Source organism: Nipponia nippon, unplaced genomic scaffold, assembly GCF_047370975.1.
Source record: "Nipponia nippon isolate SJK-2023a ecotype South Korea unplaced genomic scaffold, ASM4737097v1 scaffold_14, whole genome shotgun sequence".
In the NCBI taxonomy this organism is placed as follows: Eukaryota; Metazoa; Chordata; class Aves; order Pelecaniformes; family Threskiornithidae; genus Nipponia; species Nipponia nippon.
Window position 1 is genome coordinate 14,425,988 of NW_028262330.1, and position 23,969 is coordinate 14,449,956.

Genomic DNA, 23,969 nt, shown 5'->3' on the forward strand with positions numbered 1-23,969 from the left:
AGTCTAGAAATAACAAGATTTAGAGAAAAAAAAATTAAGAAAATCAAAGTACTATATTTTAGCCTGTCTACGGAATTTTATACTTGTCTGAATCTTTGACATTTTGGATTTAAGTAATAAATAATAATGATGACCCCATTACTCGCTTGCTTTGAACAAGCAGTCATTACTGTCACCTTTGTGTCACAAAGGGGAAATTGAAGTATGTGGAGCTGACATGACTTTTTCAAAGCTACCCAGCAAGGCAGAAGTCATCTTGTGTAAAATTTAAACATCCTGAGTCCCAGTCCTCTGTTCATTGTGTCCATGAAATTCAAATGTGTGTGCTTAAACCACATACTGGTAGCTTTAAGTGGAAATGCCATGTGCATCCTCTCACCCCTAAACTGTGGTTACCTGCTGGAGACGGCATTGTGAGACAAAGGAGGCAGGAAAAAGCTGAAGAATTAGCTCTAGTTCAATTTTTTTGTTGTTTTCTTTAGTTCTTCTAGGTGGTGTTTAGCTCCCTCTTTGCTAAACATCACTGTCTGCCTGAAGAGAGAACTCTGCAGTAGGGCAGACTGCAATCCCAAAGCATTACACAGAGCCAGACCTAAGCACCAGTCCTTAAACACAAAGGAGGAGAGGAAGGCAGGAGCACTTGGTCAGCCTCATCATCTCTGCTGTTGATGTGGCCCATGTGGTGTCTGTGGTTAGGGGTACCCATCACACGGAGTCAGCTCTCCACATTCAAGCAGGCCCAAACTCCCTGCAAATCGTGCCATTTTCTGGCAGTCATATGGTCCTCCAGGCAGGGAAGCTGTGACTCTGTGAGGAGAGGAGCCATGTGGAACAGGGTAAAATCAAATAGGGTTTTGGCATCTGGGTAGACAGACATGGCATGCTGGGTAGACAGGACTCTCAGTTAGCCCTAGGGGGACTCCGATACATGAGTGGAAGAGGGCAGCCTCTGGGAGAGGGTGAAGAGCCCAGGACAGCTGCTCAACTGTGTCTGCAGAGATGCTGCTGGGCTTAAAATCAGAGCTGACTCCAGAGAAGGCAAAGAAACAACCTGAAGAGCAAACAGGGAGAGCAGTGATGGGAGAAAATAATCATTACAATGTGATGAACATGATACACAAGGAAACTGAGCTTTCAAGCCTTTGAGTCCTGGTTATATGGCAGCTCCAGTTTCATTTCCCAGAGCTAACTGCAGTGACACAGTTTACAAGCAGCTGCTTCTCACTGTAGCTCTGTGTGGCTCCAGGAATGACTGCAAAGATACCTAAACACAACATGACATTTAGCACAGCAGATGGTTTGTGAGATTTGGAATGGCAGGCTGAAAAGAAATAAAAATCCAGAATTGTGGTTGCTATGAAAGCTGAAAAAAGATGTCAGTAAAATATTCTTGATTAAAAAAAAAAAAAAAAAGTACTAACGTCAGGAAGAATTTTGCAGATCATAGAGTTCCTCTTACTGGAAGCTGAGACTGATGGGAAAAAGTAAAAGAAAATTCCTGAAGCAAATGAAAGGAAGAATCTGTATCCTGAAAGGAAGGATGGTTCCTACAAAGTTGAGGCATGTATACAGCCTGCCTAACAACCTGGCACCCTGGCCAAATAATAAGCCAATATAGCAATGGCAGATGGGAATGCTGGGGTAGCTAGGAAAGTGAAAAGTGCCTTTGGAAGACCCAAAGATGGTGACAGCTGGTGAACTGAGGACACCACAAGTCCCTAAATGCAGCTTCTGCCATCAGGCTGTTGTGGAAGTGCCAGCAGAGAAGCTTTGACTGTTGCAGTGGCGACTGCCAGCAACATCAGCTGCTGGTGCTAGAGGGATATCAGAGGAGTGGACCAAGAGACAACAGGTTGCAAAACACAGATGTAGTCAAGTGGAAGTGGTTTGCTCTACTGTGCAGGTGAAGAAGCTGACATCAGCCTGGGGTGAGGGGCTTATGTCCAGGAAGTTGTGGCCTACAGCCTCCTGAGGAGGTACGCCATGGTTTGGCATTTCTCATCCTGCTGCTGTCCCACACACTCAAGGTTGTCTTCAATTTCCACTGAAGACTGGGACTCACAAATATCAAGACTGCCGAAGAAGGTACACTCCTGCTGGTATAACTTCCCTTCCTCCAGTTCTGGTATCAGGCACAGGTGTACAGCATGTCCAAATAGACCCAGAGGCACAACATCACCTTTTTCATCTCCTGTACTTGGGGCTGGAGGTGTAAGGATACCATTACTGTGCCATACGTTGGTCAATAGTTAAGATAGACCTCCTCCCATCCCAACCTCAACGTCCTAGAGGGAAGATGACTGTAGTTTAAGAACAAGTTGTCATAGGATACTTTGTTTATCTATTTTATTAAAGTTGTATTTTCTCTCTTAAAAAAAAAAAAAAAGTGGTGGTTATATTAATTCATGTTTGCACCGGAACAAAGCAGAACAATGGCGCTGGAGCGTCTCCCAGATATCCAGCCTTCCCAAATTTGTCTTTTTCATAGGATTCAATGAGGTGGCACATGCGTGACTCTGCCTTACTTCACTTCTTTTTGGTGACTTGGGAAGTGAGCACATTAAACATGACAGAACTGGCACATCTCTCTTAATCTAGCAGATTTATTCCATATTTTTAAAAATACAAACCAGTATTATTGATTCCAAGGCATAACAGACAGAGAGCTCTCCAGACCAGAGTGTTTGTGCATTACTATTTGAGCCTTTGAGGCACAGACCTTGGTATGTAGAAGCAATATATTTAAACAAAGAATGTAAGTACACATTTATAATTAGCATATAGTTGACAACTCTGGCCATAGAAGGAGCCATTGTGTCTGGAAGGTTGTGCTTTATGTGTAGTAAAACATAAAAATTTATAGCATGTTTCACAGCAGATTATTAAGATTTTGTAAACCTTATTCGTACAAATCAGATCAGTTATCACACTACATCTAGTGGGAAAGCTCTGTTGAACCCGACAAGCTATTTTGGGCTTAAAATTCAATTTTTTGTCATACAAGTTTTGATGGAAAGCAAAATCCTTGGCAGAGACAACTTCAAAGCTGTGGGAGTCAGGTTTTAGTGTGGGTTGTCTCTGATGTCCTGAGCGTTAATGGACTGACTCAGAAGAGACCAAACTTGCCAGGCCCATGGGGGGATGGGCTCCTTGTCGAGAGAAGAAGCCTTTAGCGCACACCAGTCTTCCTCAGAAGGTGAAGGCAGTGGAAGTCTGGGGAGTAAAGGTGAGAAATTGATTGATAAAGAGAAAAATCCTGTTACTAGGTCTACAGAAGCATAAAACCCTGGGCTAACCTTAAAGTTTTTGTTGTCTGATAATTAATCTATGTGCAAATTGGATAAGTAATTTACACAAAATGTCACTTGCAAACAAATACCAATTTGGGTTGATCTGTCTCCTCCACCTTTTGTTTTGTCAGAGCAAAATCATATTTCTTGTCCTTTCCCCTAACTGCTTCTGTCTCTCCAGTCTGTGCACGTGTAGGAACCCTGGCAAGTCTAGCTTCTTTCTTACGTCCCAGGGACCTGCTGCAGCTTTTCTTATCGGCTCCTCTGGCTGCAGTGTCCCTCCTGCGGCCCTGGGTCTCCACAAAGGGCAGGAGGAGAATCCCGGGAGGATACCTAGCTGCAGACCTTCACCTTCCTCGCAGGAGGGTCAGCTAATTTCACTGACTCTTTTCACAGCTATTTTCACTGACGCTACTAACATGTTTGAATTGTTGAGTCTCCTGCTGTCTTCTAAATTGCTTAATATTTTATTTAGAACTGAGGAGCTTGTAATATTTCTGTGAAAATACATGTGTGTGGCCAGCCAGATTTAACAACTTCTGTACTTTAGTGATATAATAAATAATACTATATTTTTATGATTAAACTTGCTGATTTATCTACTTACAAACATGCTTTCTGAAGGAATCCATGTGATGACTGTTTTTATCAGGCCTCCATGGTCTGCTTATATAAAAAAATGTGGATTTTTATAAACTGAAAGAGGCAAAAAGACCATACACATAATAGAGAGAGGAAAATGTACCTAGCAGGGACTGCTGTTGAGAGCACAGAAAACTGTTTCTTGATCATTTGAAATACTTTAAAATGCAATTAAAAAGCAAACTATTTTACTTAGATACAGTAAAATCTACCATTTTCACATTTTTAGCACCCAAGTAAAATGCATTCTAAACCACTTCAAGATTTTAATATCTTAAACAACAACTTGAGAATAAATCAGTCTTTTTTAAATTGGAGAAGAGACAGTCAACAGATATGTAATGTGTGGTGCTTGTAATGGGTGGTGGAGAAATCCACTGCTGTAAAATGCTATATAAGCAGAGTGCACATTCTGGTAAAAAGCCTTTTAAAACTGCAGATATATTTTAAAATGTATCAAATATTTACATTTTATTAAAATTTTACCAAAATATACAACCTTGTATTGATTAAATAGGTTAAGTTCTTAACACTAATAGAACAGTAAAAGAAATACTTTTTGAAAAGTGCCAGAAATGTGATAACTCAAATGTGTTCTTGACCTAGTGCTAGTCAATGAGTTTATCTGTTCTTTGCAAGGAAACAGTATATCATAACTGGTAAAGTTTACATGTTTAAACATTTGTAGACCGATAAATAATTTTTAAAAGCATTGGTAAGTTATGTAAGCTGCATAAACAGTCTGCTCAAACAGCACATTGAAGATAGAGGCAACCTGTCTCAAAAAAGTGCCATTTGCAGTTGTAAAGAAGATGCAGGAGCAGGGAAAGCCAGAAGGGCAGCCACAGTGTTGGCACCTGGTGGAGAGAAGATGTGTGAATAGAGCCCACAAGCAGCCCTGAAAATTATTTATTTGACATACAGTGGTTTCATAGAATCACAGACTGGTTGAGGTTCGAAGGGACCTCCAGAGGGCACCTGGTCCAACACCTCTGCTGAAGCAGGGCCACCTAGAGCCGGTTGCCCAGGATATGTTTTATTACATTTGCAGGCACTTAAGTTAAAATAGAGTGCTTGCCAGTAAAGTACAGGAAAAATACGTAACAAATGCTGTGTAACTAGCTGTGGGCTAGATAGTTTGCCTGTGTGCCTGGGATATACATTTATATTGTAGATAAATATTGCTGGCTAATCTTTCTGTTGCCGCCTTCTTATTTCCTTTCCGTATGCCAATTGGCTCATGTTCGCAAGTTTGGAAACTGGCTTATGGAATATTAACAAACTTAATTGAATTTCATAGGTCTCTGGGCGAGCTATATGTGACAATTAAAATTTCATCATGGTTCTTCTTAAATGCTGGAAGAAGTATTTGACAATATTCTTTTGGTGCTGTCACAATCCCATGTCATTATCCACTTCAGGTCCCCTGGGAGGAAGGTGGAAGCAGCACTTACCACCGACCTATTTTGTCATTTGGGCCACAGGTAGGGCAAACCTGCAGATGCATCAAAATGTGTGGCTAGTGTCAAAAAAATAGTGAAAACAAAAATAAACAAAGAAAAATTGTATCAAAACATTTCATTTGGGCACTTTCAAAAGAAAATATTTTGGTCTTTCATTTCAGAATGACATTTCCAGCATGAAACTTCAAGTGAGGATGCTCAAAAAAGGAAGCAAAAGTCTGTTTCTTCCCAAGCTTTTTTTTTTTTTTTTTTAATATGTATAAATCCCTTCATTTTATTTAAACAAAATATGCCTGGTTTGGCCTGAAACTGTTTTTTTGAGATGGTGGATGATTTCAGTCTGCGGAGAGAAGAGTCTTCTATACACATATCTCTATTTATGAAACACACCTATGAAAGAGAAAAACAAATGACTTCTCTGTTGTGTGAGTAGAATGGTAGTCAAGCGTGGATGAAGCTGCTGGGACAGACTGTGTGTGTCCAGAGCCTACTCATTTCCAGAGTACCTCCTGCTCCCCTGTGTACATCTGTTTCAGCTTCAGTTATCTTCCAGGCTGGTCAACTCAAAGCATTTTTTGATCCAGCAAACCCCTTCTACTCCAGCCACACATGTTAGCAACATCCAGATCAACATTTTTCTTGGATTAAGAAGACTGGGACAATTGAGATATTAACTGCGTCCTCCTTGCATTGCACATCCCAGAGATCTGTACCGTCTGGAGGTGAAAGAAGATCTTTCAAAATGTACTGTGGCTGTTGGAAGGTGCTGTCCTAGAGGACGGCTTTCTAAATCTCGCTTTCTTCGAAGACTTCCTCAGTTGTCTCTCCAGTGGTGAATTCTCCTTCGCTGCTGTCTGACATGCTTGCCCATGGACGAGACGGGCGAGCACAGCCTGGCTCTGCGCTGAGATCTGTCCTCTGCTTCACCAGCACCTGCTGGAGCTGCATGCCCCAGGGCTTGCTTGCCTCCAGGCACAAGCCATGTTTGCTGCCAAGGTGCTGTTTTTTTTGTTTCTGTGAACATTTCCTGAGGTATTTTATGTTTTCCCCAAGAAAGCAGAGTTTACACCCAAAGGGATCCACCAGCAGGAAGCGGGACCACTGCTTCTGGAGCTCTGCTTTCACCTGGGGGGAGAAGAAAACAGTCTGTCCATGGTGATGTCTTGTGACCACCGTGCAGGCCACTAACCCAAATGCTAGTTGTAAAACAAGAGGGACTGTGGAAGTGCTTGAGCTTCCTGCGCCTTTGGGGTGCACCTTGCACCTGGCGAGGTCACTGTAGCGCAGAAACAGACTTGTTTGCTAAGTCAACCTTAAGAGTCCACTCCCTTCACTCTAACTTAGGGAAATTTTTCCTAGCCCCTGAATCTCTGATAGCATGTGATCCTAATGCATGTGTGTGGGAGAGCTCAAGTGACTTTCATGTTTACAGCCTGATGAAGTGAGGAGGAGGAAAGACCAAGGGCTGTGGAAATGAGGACCATGCAGCTTTGCTGAAGTGTTGTGCTTGGATATCTGGTTTGTTTTGTTAAAACTTTTTATCTGGCAGCCTGCCTTAAATCCTCAGCACTGAGTGTCCTGCTGCCTGCATCATCCGAGCCAGTGCTGCAGAGGGAGGGCAGGCTCCAGGCCCGTGCAGAGGAGCGGGACGTGCCCCTGCTCTAATGAGCAGGCCCTTTGGCCCGAGAGTTCAGCTGGACCAGGAGATAGAAGGCCAAAAGATCAACTTTTAACAGCTGATGAGAGATGCTAGCAGTTAGACAAGTACTCCTGTATTGCAGACGAGTGCCAGCTCTCTTTTTTATTTAAGTAGTTCTGAAATTGCTCCAGGTTGCTTTGTTAAATATTAGGAACCTATGGCCTACCTTTTGTATAAAGCCCATCTCATTTGTTTCACTGGTGCCTTTAAGAAGGTGTCCAAATTCATGAACCTGTGTCAGTGTAGCGTGTACCATGCCAGCTGGCTGTGCCAGGCTCTTAAGTGCTACAGACACTGGAAACGTGTCTGTTTATTGCAAGTAGTGGAGGTCTGCACCCAGACCAAATATAAGGGAAGTGCAGACAGTAAGATTCAACTTAGAAAACATTTAAAATTAAGTGAGATTAATTCCACAGCCTACATAGCATGATTTTCTGAGGTAGCTTGTAGCAAGTCAGTGTGATAAGGCAAAGGCAGCATGCAGCTGTGATGGTGATGAAGGCACTGGGTTGTATGGGCAGGAGCAGAGCTATTAGATCAAGAGAAGTGATTGTTCTCCTTTACTCAGTAACTGTTCCACTACCTCTGAATATTGCATCTGATTTTGGGTCCCCATTAAAAGAACTGTGTTGATAAGCTTGAACACTTGCCCTATGAGGAGGGGCTGAGTGAATGGGGCTTGTTCACACTGAAGGCGTAAACACTTCCTATATGAGGGGATCATGGAGGAGATGGAGCCAGCCACTCTACCCAGGTGTTTGGTAGGGATACAAGAGACAGTGATCATAAATTGAAATAAATAGGGGAAGTTCTAACAGAATATATGGAAAAGATGTTTCCTCCTGAGTACAGTGAAGCACTGGAACAGAGGACCAGAGAGGTGGTGGAACCTCTGTCCTTGGGGGGGGGTTCGAAGCTCAGCTGGACAAAACCCCAAGCAACCTGGTCTGAATTCTGTTTTCACCCTACACTGGGAAGGAGGTTAGGTTTCTCTGCTGTCATCTCCTCGCAGAAGAGCCATCACTGATCTGCCAAAATCCTGGCATGGAGCAAATTGAACCCCCAGCTGTCCCTTGAGGCATAGCAGGAGACAACTTCCAGACAAGGAAGCCCCTCACATCAAGTTTAGGGATGTCCCAAGCAGTGCATGCATGAAATTACTTTTTCAACATGTTGTTGTCTAAGATATTAAAGCATCCCAAATTTGGTCACCTCATATGGACTTCAGGGGTAAATTAAGAGAGGGTTTAGCCTGGCCAAACATGAAGTCTGGGATTCCAGATGATTAATGGAGTGGGGTTTAGGTGGCTGACTATAAGCCTCTACTGGTATTTCAGACCTTTCAGGGTATCCATACCTCCACAGTAGCAAGTCAGTGTGATAGTGCAAAGGCAGCATGCAGCTGTCAGGCTGCACTCAGGCTTCAGTGGAAATACTTTGCTTTTGAATCCCAAACCTGTGAGAGGTCTTGCTGTTCTCTGCATACAAAACAGTTATACCAGTTCAAAAGAATGCATGCATGTTCTCGAATAAGCAGAGCTAGTCAGCATATTCATCCTTCTTGGCGTCATTAATATACTTTACTAATTGACAAAAAACTTTTCTGATCGCATTGTCACTTACCTCTCCATTAGCAAAGCAATATAAAACTGCTACAAAAAAACCCTGTAAGAGAAAGACAGTAAGAGCGAAAAGTTAGAGTGTACAGGAAATACCTGAAGTTTTGGTTTAAAGATGACATTACCGTTAAAGCCGCAAATATAAACAACGCTGCTTGATTTTCAAAAAGGAAACTAGTTGCTTGTATTTACTTATTATTGAAGTACCCATTAACTTGTTTTCATACGGTGCCTTAGAAAACGTAGAGTACGTTCGGTGCAGATGCTGAAGAAGAGAGACTTTTGATCTTCCGTGTTATCTTCATTTTGCTACCACATCATATTTTTTTTCAAACTACTGCTGTTATACTGTGACTGCTTCTATTTCTAAACATCGTAAAATAAAAAAATGCAGCTTGGGGGTCTCATATTACCCATGTGCTTGTTTGAATTTGTGAATGAGAGGGATCTAATTTGGGTACTTTTTAAAAATGAGTGAAATATTAAGTGATTAGTGCTAGTTTAAGGCTCAGCTGTATTAAGTGTTATGGCTATTTTGAATTGCCATTTTTCCTTTGAAATTAATCTAAATAAACACCTTAAAAAAAATTAAATCCTAGAGGTAAAACTTGTTTCAAACCAACCCCAAAATTACTCTTTCCATCTTCCTCCTCTCTGTCTGTATTTGATCTCAGATCAAAACAGCTTACATGCATGCATCTCAGCCTAACAGTCTGGCACAGATATGCAGATTTATTACCATTGCTTCAGGAAATGCACTTCTCTTGGTATGCCTAAACACACCTATGACACAAGTTCTGATGAAGAGAATAAATACTGTTGACTAGCAGTCCCAAGGCAATGTTCATATCACAAGTAAAAAGGTGTCATAACCATATATAATACAGCTGACATCACTCAATTGTTTTCACACTCATATTTTTCCAGAAATGTTTCTGTTTTTCTCAGACAAAATCTCAAAAAGAAATTCATGTACACAGCAACTTAAATAATTTTTATTATATCTAGCATTAACCAATAGCATTTTGAGCCTACTTTTAATTTTCTAGCAATCCTGAGAAGTTTGGGGCCATTAATTCCTTAAGCATATGTGCAGTAAGTATGAAAAAGAACAGTTTATCTGCCACACCAGTGGAAATGGGGGCAGGAGAAATAGCAATCACAATTGTTTTTTCTATGTATTTTATTTCTACTATATTTCATGCTTCACCTGCGTTATTATAGCACGATATAGGTAATTTTGACGTGTCATTTATCAGTGTAACTTTTAAATAGTCCTCTGTATATAAATTATTTCACAGAAATATGAAAAAAAATCACAAAATATTGTGGTCATTAGCATTTATAATAGATAATATTTTACTATCAGGACAAATTTTAGAATAGTAGTTATAGAAGACTCAGAAACCATGGAGAGAAGTTCTGATGGATAAATACAAATTTAACAGCTTAAAAAGCAGCTTTTTATGCAGAACTGCTTCTGCACCTGGAGATAGTTCTCTTTCTTGGGTAGAAAGTCCATGAAAATATCTCTGCTGGGTAGGTTTTTTTGTGTTCTGAGCATGAGCTCTAAATTTGGCCTCACAGGCACCACAAACAGAAATAGGATCTAAACTACGTGGTGCTGTTAAGTCCTGTGACTGATAAGCCTGATGATACCCACTGCCAGAAATGTAGAAACTCACAGATGAGGAGAGGACTTTGTGAATACTAGTGGCACCTCTGTGTTGAACGTAAATTTGTAAATCCCTATGTGAATTTAGTTCACTGCTGCTGTAAGATCAGAACATGCAGTGACAGGCAGAAGCACTGTAAAATCATACCGGCAGGTGGAAAATTCAGTTGACTATTCATGTTTGATGTTCATTTTATATCCTGATTTCTTTAGTGCTTCCTCATATTCATTTTTTTTGCAATACATGGAACTTCATATTTCGAAATCTTCCCCAAATGCCATGATTTCTAAGGCACACATTTTTAAAATTATCACAGTGTGAGGGAAAAAGAAGAATCAGAAATTCAGAAGAAATGTTCATTAGCATAATAACCAGTTTGAAAGGATGGATGCACGTGTAAGCTTCACAATTTTTCTTCGGTTCTATTGACAATGGCAACGGGATAAATTACTCATTAAATAACTGGGGTTTATCCACCAGAAAGCAGTATTTTCTCCTGTGGCTAACAGTTCGCATGCATCAGGAAGCCAAGATGTTTATATTGCTCCACTTTCTAAAGCAAAGAAACATCATATCTACAGCAGAATTTGTATTTAGAATTTAATTTTGTGCTCCTTGAAAATGTTTGAGTTAAAACCTCCAGATGAGATCCCAGAGGTAATTGTTTTTCTTTAACAAAACAGTTTAACTGCTTTTTAAAACTACTGAGAAGATTTACAGACTAAACAAATGTAATCATGTACAGTTTATGTGCTTTTTTTTGCTAATCCCTTCACAAATAATACTGTAGCTAAAAAAGAGAATCTGCAGTAAACATTGTCTAAGATCTTTGGGTATTTTTAAAAGAAGTTTTTCTTCTAAAGCGTGCCATGTAGCCGAGCGCGTGCATGTTCCTCTAAAAGGAATGAAGTTTGTGTTTTCTAGCAGGGATGAGTAAGCTGTCTTCTATATCAGATTTCTGTGTACAAGCCAGTAAATAAAATTTTCACTTAAAATGATTCTGTGTTTCTTAAAATAACATCTAGTCACTGCAACCTCTCCAAGTAAGGATATGTCTTACTGAGGAACATGTACTTCAACACCATGTCAGCAGGCCCCCTTAGGGTGGTGGCTCTGCATGACCTCCCTTCTGCCTGCCTGGATGTTTTTCCCCTCCAGCTGTAGGGGGAATTTTTTATTAGAGCCTCAATAACAGTGTCAAAGCACAGATGCATACATATGCCAGAGCACTGGTGCATACATACAGGTTAAAAAGAAGGATCACCATAAATTGTGGGAAAAGTGCAATAATGATTGATGATTTCATGTCTCAGGCTGCAGAAGAGGGCAGACATATGTCAAAGCAGTGAGTTAGTGAGTAGTAAGGACTTCTAGCCAGAGCTATTGCTGGGTGCCTCGTTAAAGAAAGGAGACCTGGAAACTGCTGTCCTGTCTCACCAAGAAGTTCAAGGCAGGAAGATAAGGGTAAAGGACGACTTTGCTAAGCAGGTAATTTAACAGGAGTACTGCCTGAAAAAGTAATTACTCAGCAACTCTGCAGAACGCAGATTGAAGCAGACAGCAGTGCTTTGTGCCTGCAGAAAGACTGGTGTGTCCAGTTCCTAGCCTTTGTAAACTGAAGAGTAAACAGTTACAGTGAAACACAGGTATACTTGTGCATAAGCAGCTATCTGAGAATCAATCACCATTTAGTTTCAGTATCAGCTCGCTGTGGAATTTGGACTATTTAGGATTGACCACTGTAACGGAGTGTGGCTCCTTCTCGCCTTCATGCTTGCAGCGAAGATACGACGTGCAGAGCTGCCAGAGCTACACTCATTCCATCGCTACGTCAAGTTGCTGCCTACTTAGACGCTACTAAGGCAGGGTGACTGAAGGGGAGTCAAGTGCATGAACATCTCTAAAACATTCTGCTGACTGTAGAGGTGAGAAAATTCTTTTCCACCTACAGATGCTAGTCCATCTATCTGTTCCACCTATGTGAGTTCTCTGACAATTTTTTCTCTTAGCTCTAGAAATTTGTTCATGAGTATGGTACTTTTCTTGAGTGGACATATAGGAGGCCATAGTGTCACTTTGCAGGTATGGTGAATGAACATATCCTTTAGGGAAATGAAGCCCAAACTTTGGATGAGGACAGGCATTCTCATGGTTATGATTTTTGAGGGGTAAAAAAGCTTGATACACAGACATTTCAAATGGAGTATTGCAGGAATGAACCTCATTTGTTCTTTCAGCTGAAGAATTGTTGGTACCTCCTGAACTGACTAGTTCTTTCAGAAGACAGCAAGAAAGCTCTTTCTCTGCTCAGGAAAGTTAAATTGCTACCTGATTTACCTTTGTCTTCTGAGAGAACTGGATATATGGAAACTACATTAAAAAGAGACTCCCTTAAAATCTTAGAATTTATTTTGCTCAATAACCTGGAAGTACGAGAAATACTTAGTGTGTCACCACAGGTACAGCCATGCCCTAGAGCAGTCACCCAGCTACGAGCTCCTCTGGGTGGAGGCACATCTGCACCTTCTCTTGAATCAAGGCAGGTTAATCTTGATATTACTGCCATGTCTCACAAGGCCATGAGTGGAAGTAAAGGATAATGCAAGGGCTGAGATGTTCTACTCTTTGCTCCTCTGATTACTTTAATTTTCTCTTACCTTTTTAAATCTGTAAGTATTTAATGTAAATGGTATGAACACTCAGGGGCAGGTGCCAAGGCCTCAAAGCATCCCTTTCCCAGCCAGCTGCTCTAACCACTAAGCCACAGATTCAGATTCTTTCATCCTCTTTCCTCTCAGTTCATTTTGCATCTTTGGTTGCTGGCTTAAACAGCTTTGTTTGGGCAGGAGGAAACAGTGCTGCATAAGCCTTATTAGGCACTTCCCTGGAACAGGTTAAACCATCTCCTAGCTGGGGCCTGTGTTGTCTCCATTTCCCAGAGGGGTGCACTAATCAGGGGTCTAGTGTGCAAAAGTGGACTTTTTTACTGGTGTCTGTTCACTGAATTTGTGGTGGGTTTCTATGTTTCACTTCTGATGCTTTAAGTGCTTTGTTGAATTTATACTTAAATCCATGAAAGAGACAGAAGCCCCAAACTGAGGTCCTCAAAAGGGCATCTCAGATGACATCTTTGATGCCTATATGTGAACTATGGAGACCTGAAGTATGTAGGTGCCTGAAGTATGTAGGTGTGGGTTTTGGCATAAAAAATGTCTTTGAGTTTTTCTCTAGGCTTTCATGGAAGTACCACTGTTACAACTGCTGAACAGCACACAACTCAGGTGATTCATGGCCACTTTAGTTTCTTGTACAAGACATGTCTTCAATGCACTTGCTCGAGGGCATTAGTCTGGCAGGCGTAACTAGAGTGTGTCCTCTAAGCTGGAACCACACACAAAGCGGTTTCTGCTTATCCTTCACATGCTTCTCCTCACAGCAAATGTTTTAACTCTGCTGGTTGTTCTCACAGTACTCAGGTCTGCATCTCCTTTCATCAAACTGCCCCAAATGCCATGTAGTCTACATTCAACTGCTCTTGGAAAAAGTCCTAGAAGGTAAGGACTACCCCACAGGCCCACTGTGTCAGCGATGTGTCAGTCATGAACTGACTGCCCCTACTACCCAAGCTAAAGTGAAGCTGATCCTTGTATCTCCTCGTACAAAGAGTCTTAGTGGGTTTTTGGTTGTAGAGTGGCGTGACAACAAGGTCATTGTGGTGTGTTTGAAGTATGTTGGACGTGTACTATGCACTGAAAAAGATGAGTCCAGAACCAACTGTCTCCTCAGTATGACTGCAAAGTCAACAGATCACCTGAAAATCGTGTTAAAAAAAGCCATCCAGTGCTTTTTAGGAATTAATTTATGTGAAACATATTTTAAATAGGCCACTTTAATCCTGTTTTCAGAACAGGGGTCTGTGATGAACTGTCACCCATTACCAGAGAACACAGGACAGGCTGTTTCTGAAGATGTCAGACTCCTTTTTTGGTCTTTGGGACTACTGTACTTTGAATATGCAGTTTGTTAATTTTTTATCTTGTCACTGTAATAGTGTATTTAGAGACATTATAGGTTGGAGCATAATATAAATAAGAATACTGTACATCTGTGGTATCTATAGGTGAGCAACATATATATGTGGATCTATGACCCCTAAAAACAGTACTTGCAAAACAGTACTTACATGAAATGAGCTCATTGTCAGCTGAATGAAAAGTCTTATGTGTCTTGAAAGTCCTTCCACCTGTTCATCAGTGATGAAGATAAATACAAATTCATGGATCCCCAACAATGGAATCAGCACAAGTGTGGATCTTGCCAATCTTAAAAAGAAAAGGTTTGATTATAGTATTTTTTCAACAACCTCGGTGCAAAAATAAAAAATTCAGCTACAAAGAAATTATTCCAGAAATATTCCTTCTATATTCTGACTCTGGAATGGTATTAGTAAATTTTTGATTTTGAGGACAAATTCCCAGATACAAATTTTGGAGCACACTATATCAGAAAAGTCTGTACAGGAGGGAATCTTGGCTTTGGGTTTAAGGTGAAAAGTTAGGGACAAGAAATTGAACAGGAAGGCCACTATCATGAAACTTATACTGCTAGGTAACAGAAAAGTATTCGCCTAGCTAAATATAAGTGATCTGTTAATAGGGTTCTTAGACCTTCCTATCACTGCTGAAAACTTATGTAGCTGCATAGAAAGTTTCTGCGGTACTGTCGGCAGTCGTCTACTTTTTAAAAATTGCAACCAGAATAATTTTTATGGAAGAGAATCTTCTTTAACAAGTCTGGGAACATGTTTGCATGGATGAAAGAAGAGATCACAAAAGAGAGTGAGTTCTGAGGAAGACTTGCAATGTGAGGAATAGCTTGAATCTTTGAAAGTCTAGCAAAATTATAAGCAATAGAAAAGAGAATATAATGCAAAACATTAGCCAATGTTAAATACAGGCACTGCTGTCTGTGACTATCATCATAACAATCTTCCTGTAGCAATCTGGAGAATATAGCTGAGATCTCTTGGACCTTGAATGCTGAAGGAAAATGGAAATACACTTCTTGTTACAGATTTAATACTGGAATTTAATGGGAAGTTAGTAGTGGAATTTCCATCCCCCCTCCCCCTGCCCAGTCATAATGAAAGAATTCATCTTAGTAAGGCAGGACTGTAGTAGCAGACAGGGATTCACAATGCTTTGATTAAAGATACCAAGAACTGGAAAGAACTGGGATGTGGAAAGCAGTTAACAGATCCTCAGGTTTCCATTGATTTAAGTGCAGTTTTCACTGCACCCTTAGCTCCTTGCAGAGCAGCCTGCCCTTGCTGTACCCACAAGATGTGGGAAGATGTTTGTGCAAAGTCCAATTCCAGGACTTTATGTAAGACATGATGTACCATTGAGACTCTGGCCAGGAGAGCCCACACTAGGGCCTGCAAGAGTGCAGGCTAAGGATAATGTTCTCATTTGTGTTTACAAGAAGACCAGGGACATTCTTGAGTCTGCATCTGTGAAAAAAAGGTAGATCAGAAATGCTAATGTCACTTAGGAATGTCCCACAAATCTTCTACACCTTTTCTTTTGAGAACCTTTTGTCACACTCAAGATAAAAATGTGTCACAGCAGTAGAGGCCACAGGTGTACAGTGACGATACCTGAGAGCAGAGATCTTACTGTATAGGGAAGTACTTGACAAAATGCCCATAATACTCAGCACACAGGTGCTGACCTGCCTTTACCTCTCAGATAAGAAAATGTTTGTGGAGCCTGTTTCCCCAGGTGGCTTTCCTATATCATAGTCTGAATATCTGTTACACCTGGTGGGTGGTAGGTGAATGTATAATCTGCAAGGGCAAACTGGCAACCTTCTGATGTTGTGAGAAAAAAAAAAAAAGGGCTCGGACTTCTTTGTTATTTATTACATACCTGTATTTGTAGTCATGAAAGCTCATTTGTTGAGCTTTTAGTTTGGAAATCAGCATCCTGAGAATTTTTAAGAAGATGCCAAAGTTAACCTTGAAAGAAAATACATATGGGTTACTTACAATAAATGTTATGCCACTACTCATATAGCTATTAAAGAAATGTAAAGTTGATATTAAACACTTGTAAAACCTGTCACCGAATAACCAGAATGCACTTGTGATCCCATCAGAACAGAAGCAGGTTGTTACCACAGCTGCAGCAGAGACGACAGAGCAGCAGTGACAGGCTCTGCTGATAGCAACTCTCTCCAAATGAGGCAGTTAACAGAGTTTATATACCTTTAGGTCATACAACTCTTCACCAAACCATGACAGGATGTGGTAAAAAACAGCAGTGATTGCAGTTCTTCAGATAAAGAGGCTCTAGACAGCCAGAGAAGGTGGCCCTGGGCATTCTTTTATGAATAATTCACTCCTTTGTTAATTAAATTGTGCTGACTTGGCCAAGACCAATCTGCACATATTTCTTTTCTAATGAGGCCTGCAAATACCTATGAGACATTAACTATTTCACTTCCACAAACCAAAAGTCATATGCAAAAAAATTATTAAGGTGCCAAAGTTGAGAAACTTAGCATTGGCTTATTCAGCCTGATTTATGTATACATTATCATATATGATCTTCCAGTACAAAATTACATTTTAATTTTACCACAGAATTCTGCTTCCTCATTTTTGGGGATGGCCAATTATTCAGGACTACTTTTCTTGTCTTCTTTTGATGTGTAGGTATTACTGCTGGAACCCTAGTTTCTGTTCTGCATAAAGAATTGAACACTTCTCATGCTGTTCTCCCCAAATGGGCACAGAACATCACAGTGTTCTAAGTGGATATTATTCCTTAAAAAAAAAAAAAAAAAAAGACGACTAAAACATAAATACATGGAGGTCCAAACTGTAAGATCTCACCAGTTAGAGGTGCTTTGGTTTGATTTTGCAGAGCAATTAGCATCAACATTATGTTACTGAGAGTGTCATACTTGTTACTTCAGCTGCAACTAGAAGTGCTCAACCCTTACCCCATCGGCTGTCTGGATGTTCAGAAAGCAAAAAACAGAACTTAGTAGGCAGTTGTGATATTTTGCCTACCATTGGGTATGAACTTGGGGACAGAGACAGAGTTGGAAAGCAATTTTCTGAGGCAGCACGGAACTACCTTAAGCTTAGGATCTTTTTTCCTCATGAAGCACCCTCTTGTCATTCATGCATCTCTGTTACTAAAGGGCATGTCTTGCAGACTGTGCTCTCCTGTTTTATTCTGCAGCAACAGTTCATCTTGTGGGCATCTCTAAGGACAAGTTAGGGGAGATATAGATGTGCACATGTACAAGAGGGGTGAGTTATCTTTAAATGGATGACTACTTCTGGTCTTTCCTAACTTTTAGAATTTGAATTCTCTTTTTACTGTATCTTTTTTCACAAATACAAAAAATTCATCATAGTCAACGCTGTAAGGTTCTTCAAAAGTAGAGCTAGCGAGAATTTCCATCCAAACTTACTTTTGTCTGGAAAATTTGGTTTATTCTAAAAATAATTTTCCATTATGAACTTTATCTTTTCACAGAAAACACTAGAACTTCATTGAAAATGACTGCCATAAGATTGAAATATTTTTACTCTCAATGTTTCATAGAAAAGACAGAATTTTCACTAGAACATGGAAGCAAAATCACAAAATCACAGAATGGTTAAGGTTGGCAAGGACCTCTGGAGGTCACCTTGTCCAACCCTCCTGCTCAAGCAAGGCCACCTAGAGCAGGTTTCCCAGGACCGTGTCCAGATGGCTTTTGAATATCTCCAAGGATGGAGACTCCACAACCTCTCCAGGCAATCTATGCCACTGCTTAGCCACCCTCACAGTGAAAAAGCCTTTCCTGATATTCAGAGGAAACCTCTTGTTTCAGTTTGTGCCCATTGCGTCTGGTCCTGTCACTGGGCACCACTGAAAAGAGCTTGGCTCTGTCCTCTTTGCACCCTCCCTTCAGATATTTATATGCATTGATGAGATCCCCCTGAGCCTTCTCTTCTCCAGGCTGAACATTCCTGGCTCTCTCAGCCTTTCCTTATGGGAGAGATGTTCCAGTCCCTTAGTGGCCCTTTGCTGATCTCTCCCCAGTATGTCCGTGTCTCTCTTGTACTGGGGAGCCAAGAACTGGACACAGCACTCTAGGTGTGGCCTCACCAGTGCTGAGCAGAAGGGAAGGATCACCTTCCTTGACCTGCTGGCAGTGCTTTGCCTAAGGCAGCCCAGGCTACCATTCGCCACCTTTGCTCCACAAGGGCACATTGTTGCCTCATGGCCAACTTGGTGTCTGCCATGGCCCCTAGGTCCTCTTCTGCAAAGCCACTTTCCAGCTGGCCAGACCCCAGCATACACCGGTGCCTCAGGTTGTACCTCCTCAGCTGCAGGACTTTGCACTGCTCCATGTTGAAATTCATGAGGTTCCTGTCAGCTCATTTCTCCAGCCTGGAAAGGTCCCTCTGGATGGCAGCACAGCCACTTCTTCCAGTTTTCTGTCATCTGCAAACCTGCTGAGGGTACGCTCTGCCCCATTGCCCAGATCATCAATAAAGATGTTAAATAGGATCGGACCCAGTACTCAGTACACTGCTAGTTACTGGCCACCAATTAGACTTTGTGCCGCCTTCTGGGCCTGGCCATTCAGCCAGTTTTCAATTCACCTCACTGTCTGCTCATCCAACCCATACATTGAATTGGTCATTACAATGGCTATGCCATGGTCCCTCTGTCAAGTGCTGTTGAAGGTCTCAGTAAGTACTGATACAATGTACCAGTAAGTACCCCACAATAAAAATGTAAAACTATTTACTAGCAGCTTGGGATTACAGCTAGAAACAGCCATTTCAATACAAAATCTAAAAAGCTAGCTATGTGCAAAGACTCTAATGCAATGTGGGACAAAGAAACCAAAATTGTACATGGAGTTTTTAAGATCAGTGTTAAGACCTACGTCCATCATAGTCTCTTCCAGTTCTCCACCACCAAACTCAGATAATCATTTCCTTTTTGAAGTACTCTGAAATTCTGGATGGCAATAATATATATACAAGCAAGGTGCCATCATTCTGTTCCAGGCTGACAATACATGAATAGAGCTGCTCAGGAAATAGCAACACACAAACTAGTATGGCATTTTTCCCCACAGTACTTTTATTTTAAACAAAACAGTACTGTGGAATAAGGTCTAATAAGAATCATATCATGGAAAAGACCTTTGAGATCATTAAGTCCAACTGTTAACCTAGCACTACCAAGTCCACCAACAACCATGTCCCTAAGCACCACATCTACATGTCTTTTAAATACCTCCAGGGATGGGGGCTCAACCACTTCCCTGGGCAGCCTGTGCCAAGGCCTGACTACCCTTTCAGTGAAGAAGTTTTTCCTAATATCTAATCTCAGTCTCCCCTGGCGCAGCTTGAACCCATTTCTTCTTGTCCTATCACTTGTTAGTTGGGAGAAGAGACCAACCCCTACCTCACTACAACCTCCTTTCAGGTAGTCATAGAGAGCAATAAGGTCTCCCCTCAGCCTCCTCTTCTCCAGGCTAAACAACCCCAGCTCCCCCAGCCGCTCCTCTCCAGCCTTGTGCTCCAGACCCTTCACCAGCTTCATTGCCCTTCTCTGGACACGCTCCAGCACCTCAATGTCTTTCTTGTAGTGAGGGGCCCAACACTGAACACAGTACTCGAGGTACGGCCTCACCGGTGCCAAGTACAGGGGGACGATCACTGCCCTAGTCCTGCTGGCCACACTATTCCTGATACAAGCCAGGATGCCATTGGCCCTCTTGGCCACCTGAGCACACTGCTGGCTCATGTTCAGGCGGCTGTCAGCCAACACCCCCAGGTCCTTTTCTGCCAGACAGCTCTCCAGCCACTCCTCCCTCAGCCTGTAGTGTTGCATGGGGTTGTTGTGACCTAAGTGCAGGACCTGGCACTGAGCCTTGTTGAACCTCATACAATTGGCCTCGTCCCACTGATCCAGCCTGTCCAGATCCCTCTGTAGAGCCTTCCTACCTTACACTTCCACCCAATTTGATGTTGTCTGCAAACTTACTGAGGGTGCATTCGATCCCCTCCTCCAGATCATTGATAAAGATGATGTCTTGATGATCCCAGAGATCTTTTCCAACTTTAATGATTCTACTATTCTATGATTCTATATCTCACAAGAAAAAGTTTAGGAACTTTTGGCCTGTACACCAGCTTATGCTTCATGAGGAAAAGGTCTAGCTGCCACATCTCCTTCACCACTTCAAGGACTCAATACTACAAGACTCAACAGACAGGCAATTAGGTTTAAGAAAGTCATCGCAGGAAGAAGCTAAGCCTGGTCCTCTATACACTTTGCTGGGGGGTGAAACAGCTTCAACGGTCCTCTAGCTGCTGTTTATTCTTCTGTAGAAAGATGTCATAGAATCATAGAATTGTTAAGGTTGGAAAAGACCTTTAAGATCATCGAGTCCAGCTGTTAACCTATCACTGCCAAGTCCACCACTAAACCATGTCCCTAAGCACCACATCTACCTGTCTTTTAAATACCACCAGGGATGGGGACTCAACCACTTCCATGGTCAGCCTGTTTCAATGCTTGACAACCCTTTCAGTGAAGAATTTTTTCCTAATATCGAATCTAAACTTCCCCTGGTGCAGCTTGAGGCCATTTCCTCTTGTCCTATCACTTGTTACTTGGGAGAGGAGACCAACCCCCACCTTGCTACAACCTCCCTTCAGGTAGTTGTAGAGAGCGATGAGGGCTCCCCTCAGCCTCCTTTTCTCCAGACTAAACAACCCCAGTTCCCTCAGCTGCTCCTCATAAGACTTGTTCTCTAGACCCTTCACCAGCTTCCATAAAATGTCCATAAAGTCTTACATAGTGCTGTATCTTTAACACTTTTTCTGTATTTTCTAATACTTAATGACTATAAGCACTGGTAATGATCAGAGGTTACAAGCTCAGAATAAATTAAACTGCTGGGGCTATCTGAATCTGTGAAATAGCACCAAGGCAGAAGATCCCAAAATGTAATATAAAAAAGCAATGATTAAAAATTATGTTAGAGGAATAACTTATATGTGTATTTATCTATTTACAGATAAATGTAAGCTGACCTGTCTTTTTGCCAAGTTTAGTTAGAGGGATTTTGAACAAAAGTTTATCCATTCTGTCACTTTATGTCCACCTTGATATTTCTGTGTATTGGTCTGTAGTAGGAAACTATATCTTATTTGTTCCAAAATATCAAAGGACAAAAATGGCACTAATTACAATGAAAAATGAAGGAAAAAAACTCAGGAAAAAGTATTTTCCTCTAGTTTTGGGTGATGATGACAGGAGCTCTCCAAGTAGTGATAAGAACATCTGAATTAAGGTTAGAAAGTTATCTTTAGAAATATCATTATACCTAGCCTGGACTTTGCATGTTACAGCTCTTGTCTGTTTTCTACCATCCTTTTGCTGTACCCCTCTGGCCCCGTATGCACTCATCGTTATTGCTACTGAAGACAGCAATTGGATCCCCTCTTAGCCTTCTCAGGTCTGAACAAACCCCATTCTCTCAGCCTCTTTTGGTACATCATGTGCTCCAGGCCCCAATAGTCTTGATGGCCTCTGCTGGACTGTCTCCAGTATGCTAATGTCTTAAAAATGGATATAGTATTCCAGATGCGCTCTCTCAAATGCTGAACAGAGAGGAATAATCACTTCCTCCAGTGTGCTCTGTCCTTGATGTAACATTCAATCTTGACGTTACTTCTCTTGTTAAAAACAGTGGTTCACATCCTCAGTTCTTTGCACTGATTTACACCAGCAAAGATTATGCCCTATTGGGTCACTGGCTGAAAGGAAATTGTGCAGAAATAATAGCTTAATTAAAAGGTATTTTTAAATTACTGATTGTCTCCATCCAAGAGCTAGTCTTCAAATTACTTCAGAATACATTCCTGCCTCTTAGGTTTGTTTAATTTCCTATTATTCAGGGGACTTGCTCTGGCTTGAGCATACTAACATCAGTGAACTTAATTTTGTTACAATGAAAGCAAAACACTTGATCTCTTTGATGTAACAGAAATGCTATTATTTGTTTCTGTTAGTCGTGTTCCACTAGCTGTGTATTTTCTGCTCAGGCCCTCAAAAAGTAAACTGATGATTGAGTCTTCTTTCAGAATTAGAAATATCCAGGAAGAAATTGGTTCAGATCACCTCAGGTCTGGACTTCGTCCATCCTGACATTTCCCTCAGTTTTGGAAGAGTTTCAGTCTTTCTTAATGCTCTCTTTTGCCTCCTCTCACCTTTCAGGACTTTTTGTTTTCTTTTCTGGCTCTTCTCTCCACTGCAATTTTTTTTTTTTTTTGATAGAGAGTCCTCCATTGTCTATCTAATCATTATTATTATATTATTATTTTTGATGGCTACTAAGTGTGTTTCTCTGTTTCACAGCTCAGTCCCAACTATACCCACTTTCTCTCTCACACGGTTCTCTCCAACACAGCAGCAGCAGCAAAACAAAGTCCATTATTTCTTCTCTAAAGTTTTAATTTCCACATCTTTTCTTTAGTGTAACAGAAACCAATACCCTCCTTTCCGACCGATGCATTGAATGCATCAATTCCTCAATATTACACTTTGAGCTGTCCTTTTACTCCCTGTACACATTTGCATACATGAATAAAGTACATCTCTCCTCTACAACATTTGCATCTCTCTAGCTAACCAAATCACTTATTCCTCCAATCCTTTTATGCCTTGCTGACTGCATGAGAATATAACATATTCTTGACACACACCATAGTCCCACCTATCAAAATTCTGTGTTCATAATCATACCCTCATGAGTTGTTTTGATCATGCTATTTCCATCTCTTCATTATCACCGCCTTTCAGGTGTACATTTTTGCATTTATTTAAGAAAAAAATTCATAACTCAGTCTTGTCATGCTATGCTTAATTTTTTTCATTATGTGAATGCTTTCTCCCCATGACCATCAGTACTTCTGTCGCTACTTCTCTGCATCCTTGTTATCATAGGATCCTCCTCTATAGAGAATCTGGACCTTTCTAGTGGTGCTCATCACATGGTAGCACTCTCCTAAGTAACCTGCTCATTGAGAAAATGACAGTAAAAATATGAGAAGTTAAAAATATGAGAAGCAAAAAATATGAGAAGCAAAAGGCTACATGTTTGATGGAGCTGGAGCTGTGCAGAATTCACTGCACAGGCAAAGAGCAGCATTTTGAGAGGTTGACATTGATATCTTTCTTGTGTGTAGATAGACATAAAGGAAGTTATGCCTATCCACCCACAGTAAGAAACTTCATTCACAATTTTTTCTGTCTCATCTTTTCTAATTCAAGAATTGGATTATACTTGGAGAAAGGGTCACCAAAGACAACCACACTTCTGCATGATATTAGGAACAGATGAAATAATTCTTACTGCAATGGAAAACAACATTGGTCCTCGGATGATCCACCAGATTCCCATGTGTTCGTTTGTTACCCAGCACCTGAAGAATAATTTAAAGTATAATTACATCCTTTTCATAGAAAAAAATTAGAAAGCTTACA

The 23,969-nt window shown here is 41.1% G+C and overlaps 1 protein-coding gene across 2 annotated transcripts in view; it reads right to left on the reverse strand.

Annotated features, from left to right (window-relative positions):
- Positions 1-2,661: 2,661 nt before the first annotated feature.
- GLP2R (glucagon like peptide 2 receptor) overlaps positions 2,662-23,969 on the reverse strand; it is a 51,917-nt gene continuing 30,609 nt past the window's right edge. For both annotated transcript variants that reach the window (XM_087750793.1, XM_009472031.2), the window contains 5 exons: positions 23,839-23,908; positions 16,320-16,408; positions 14,573-14,711; positions 8,718-8,759; positions 2,662-6,520 (listed from right to left, as the gene is read on the reverse strand). In XM_087750793.1, the coding sequence (XP_087606919.1) occupies positions 6,182-6,520; positions 8,718-8,759; positions 14,573-14,711; positions 16,320-16,408; positions 23,839-23,908 (679 nt within the window). In that variant the 3' untranslated portion in view covers positions 2,662-6,181. The remainder of the gene's footprint in view (positions 6,521-8,717; positions 8,760-14,572; positions 14,712-16,319; positions 16,409-23,838; positions 23,909-23,969) is intronic.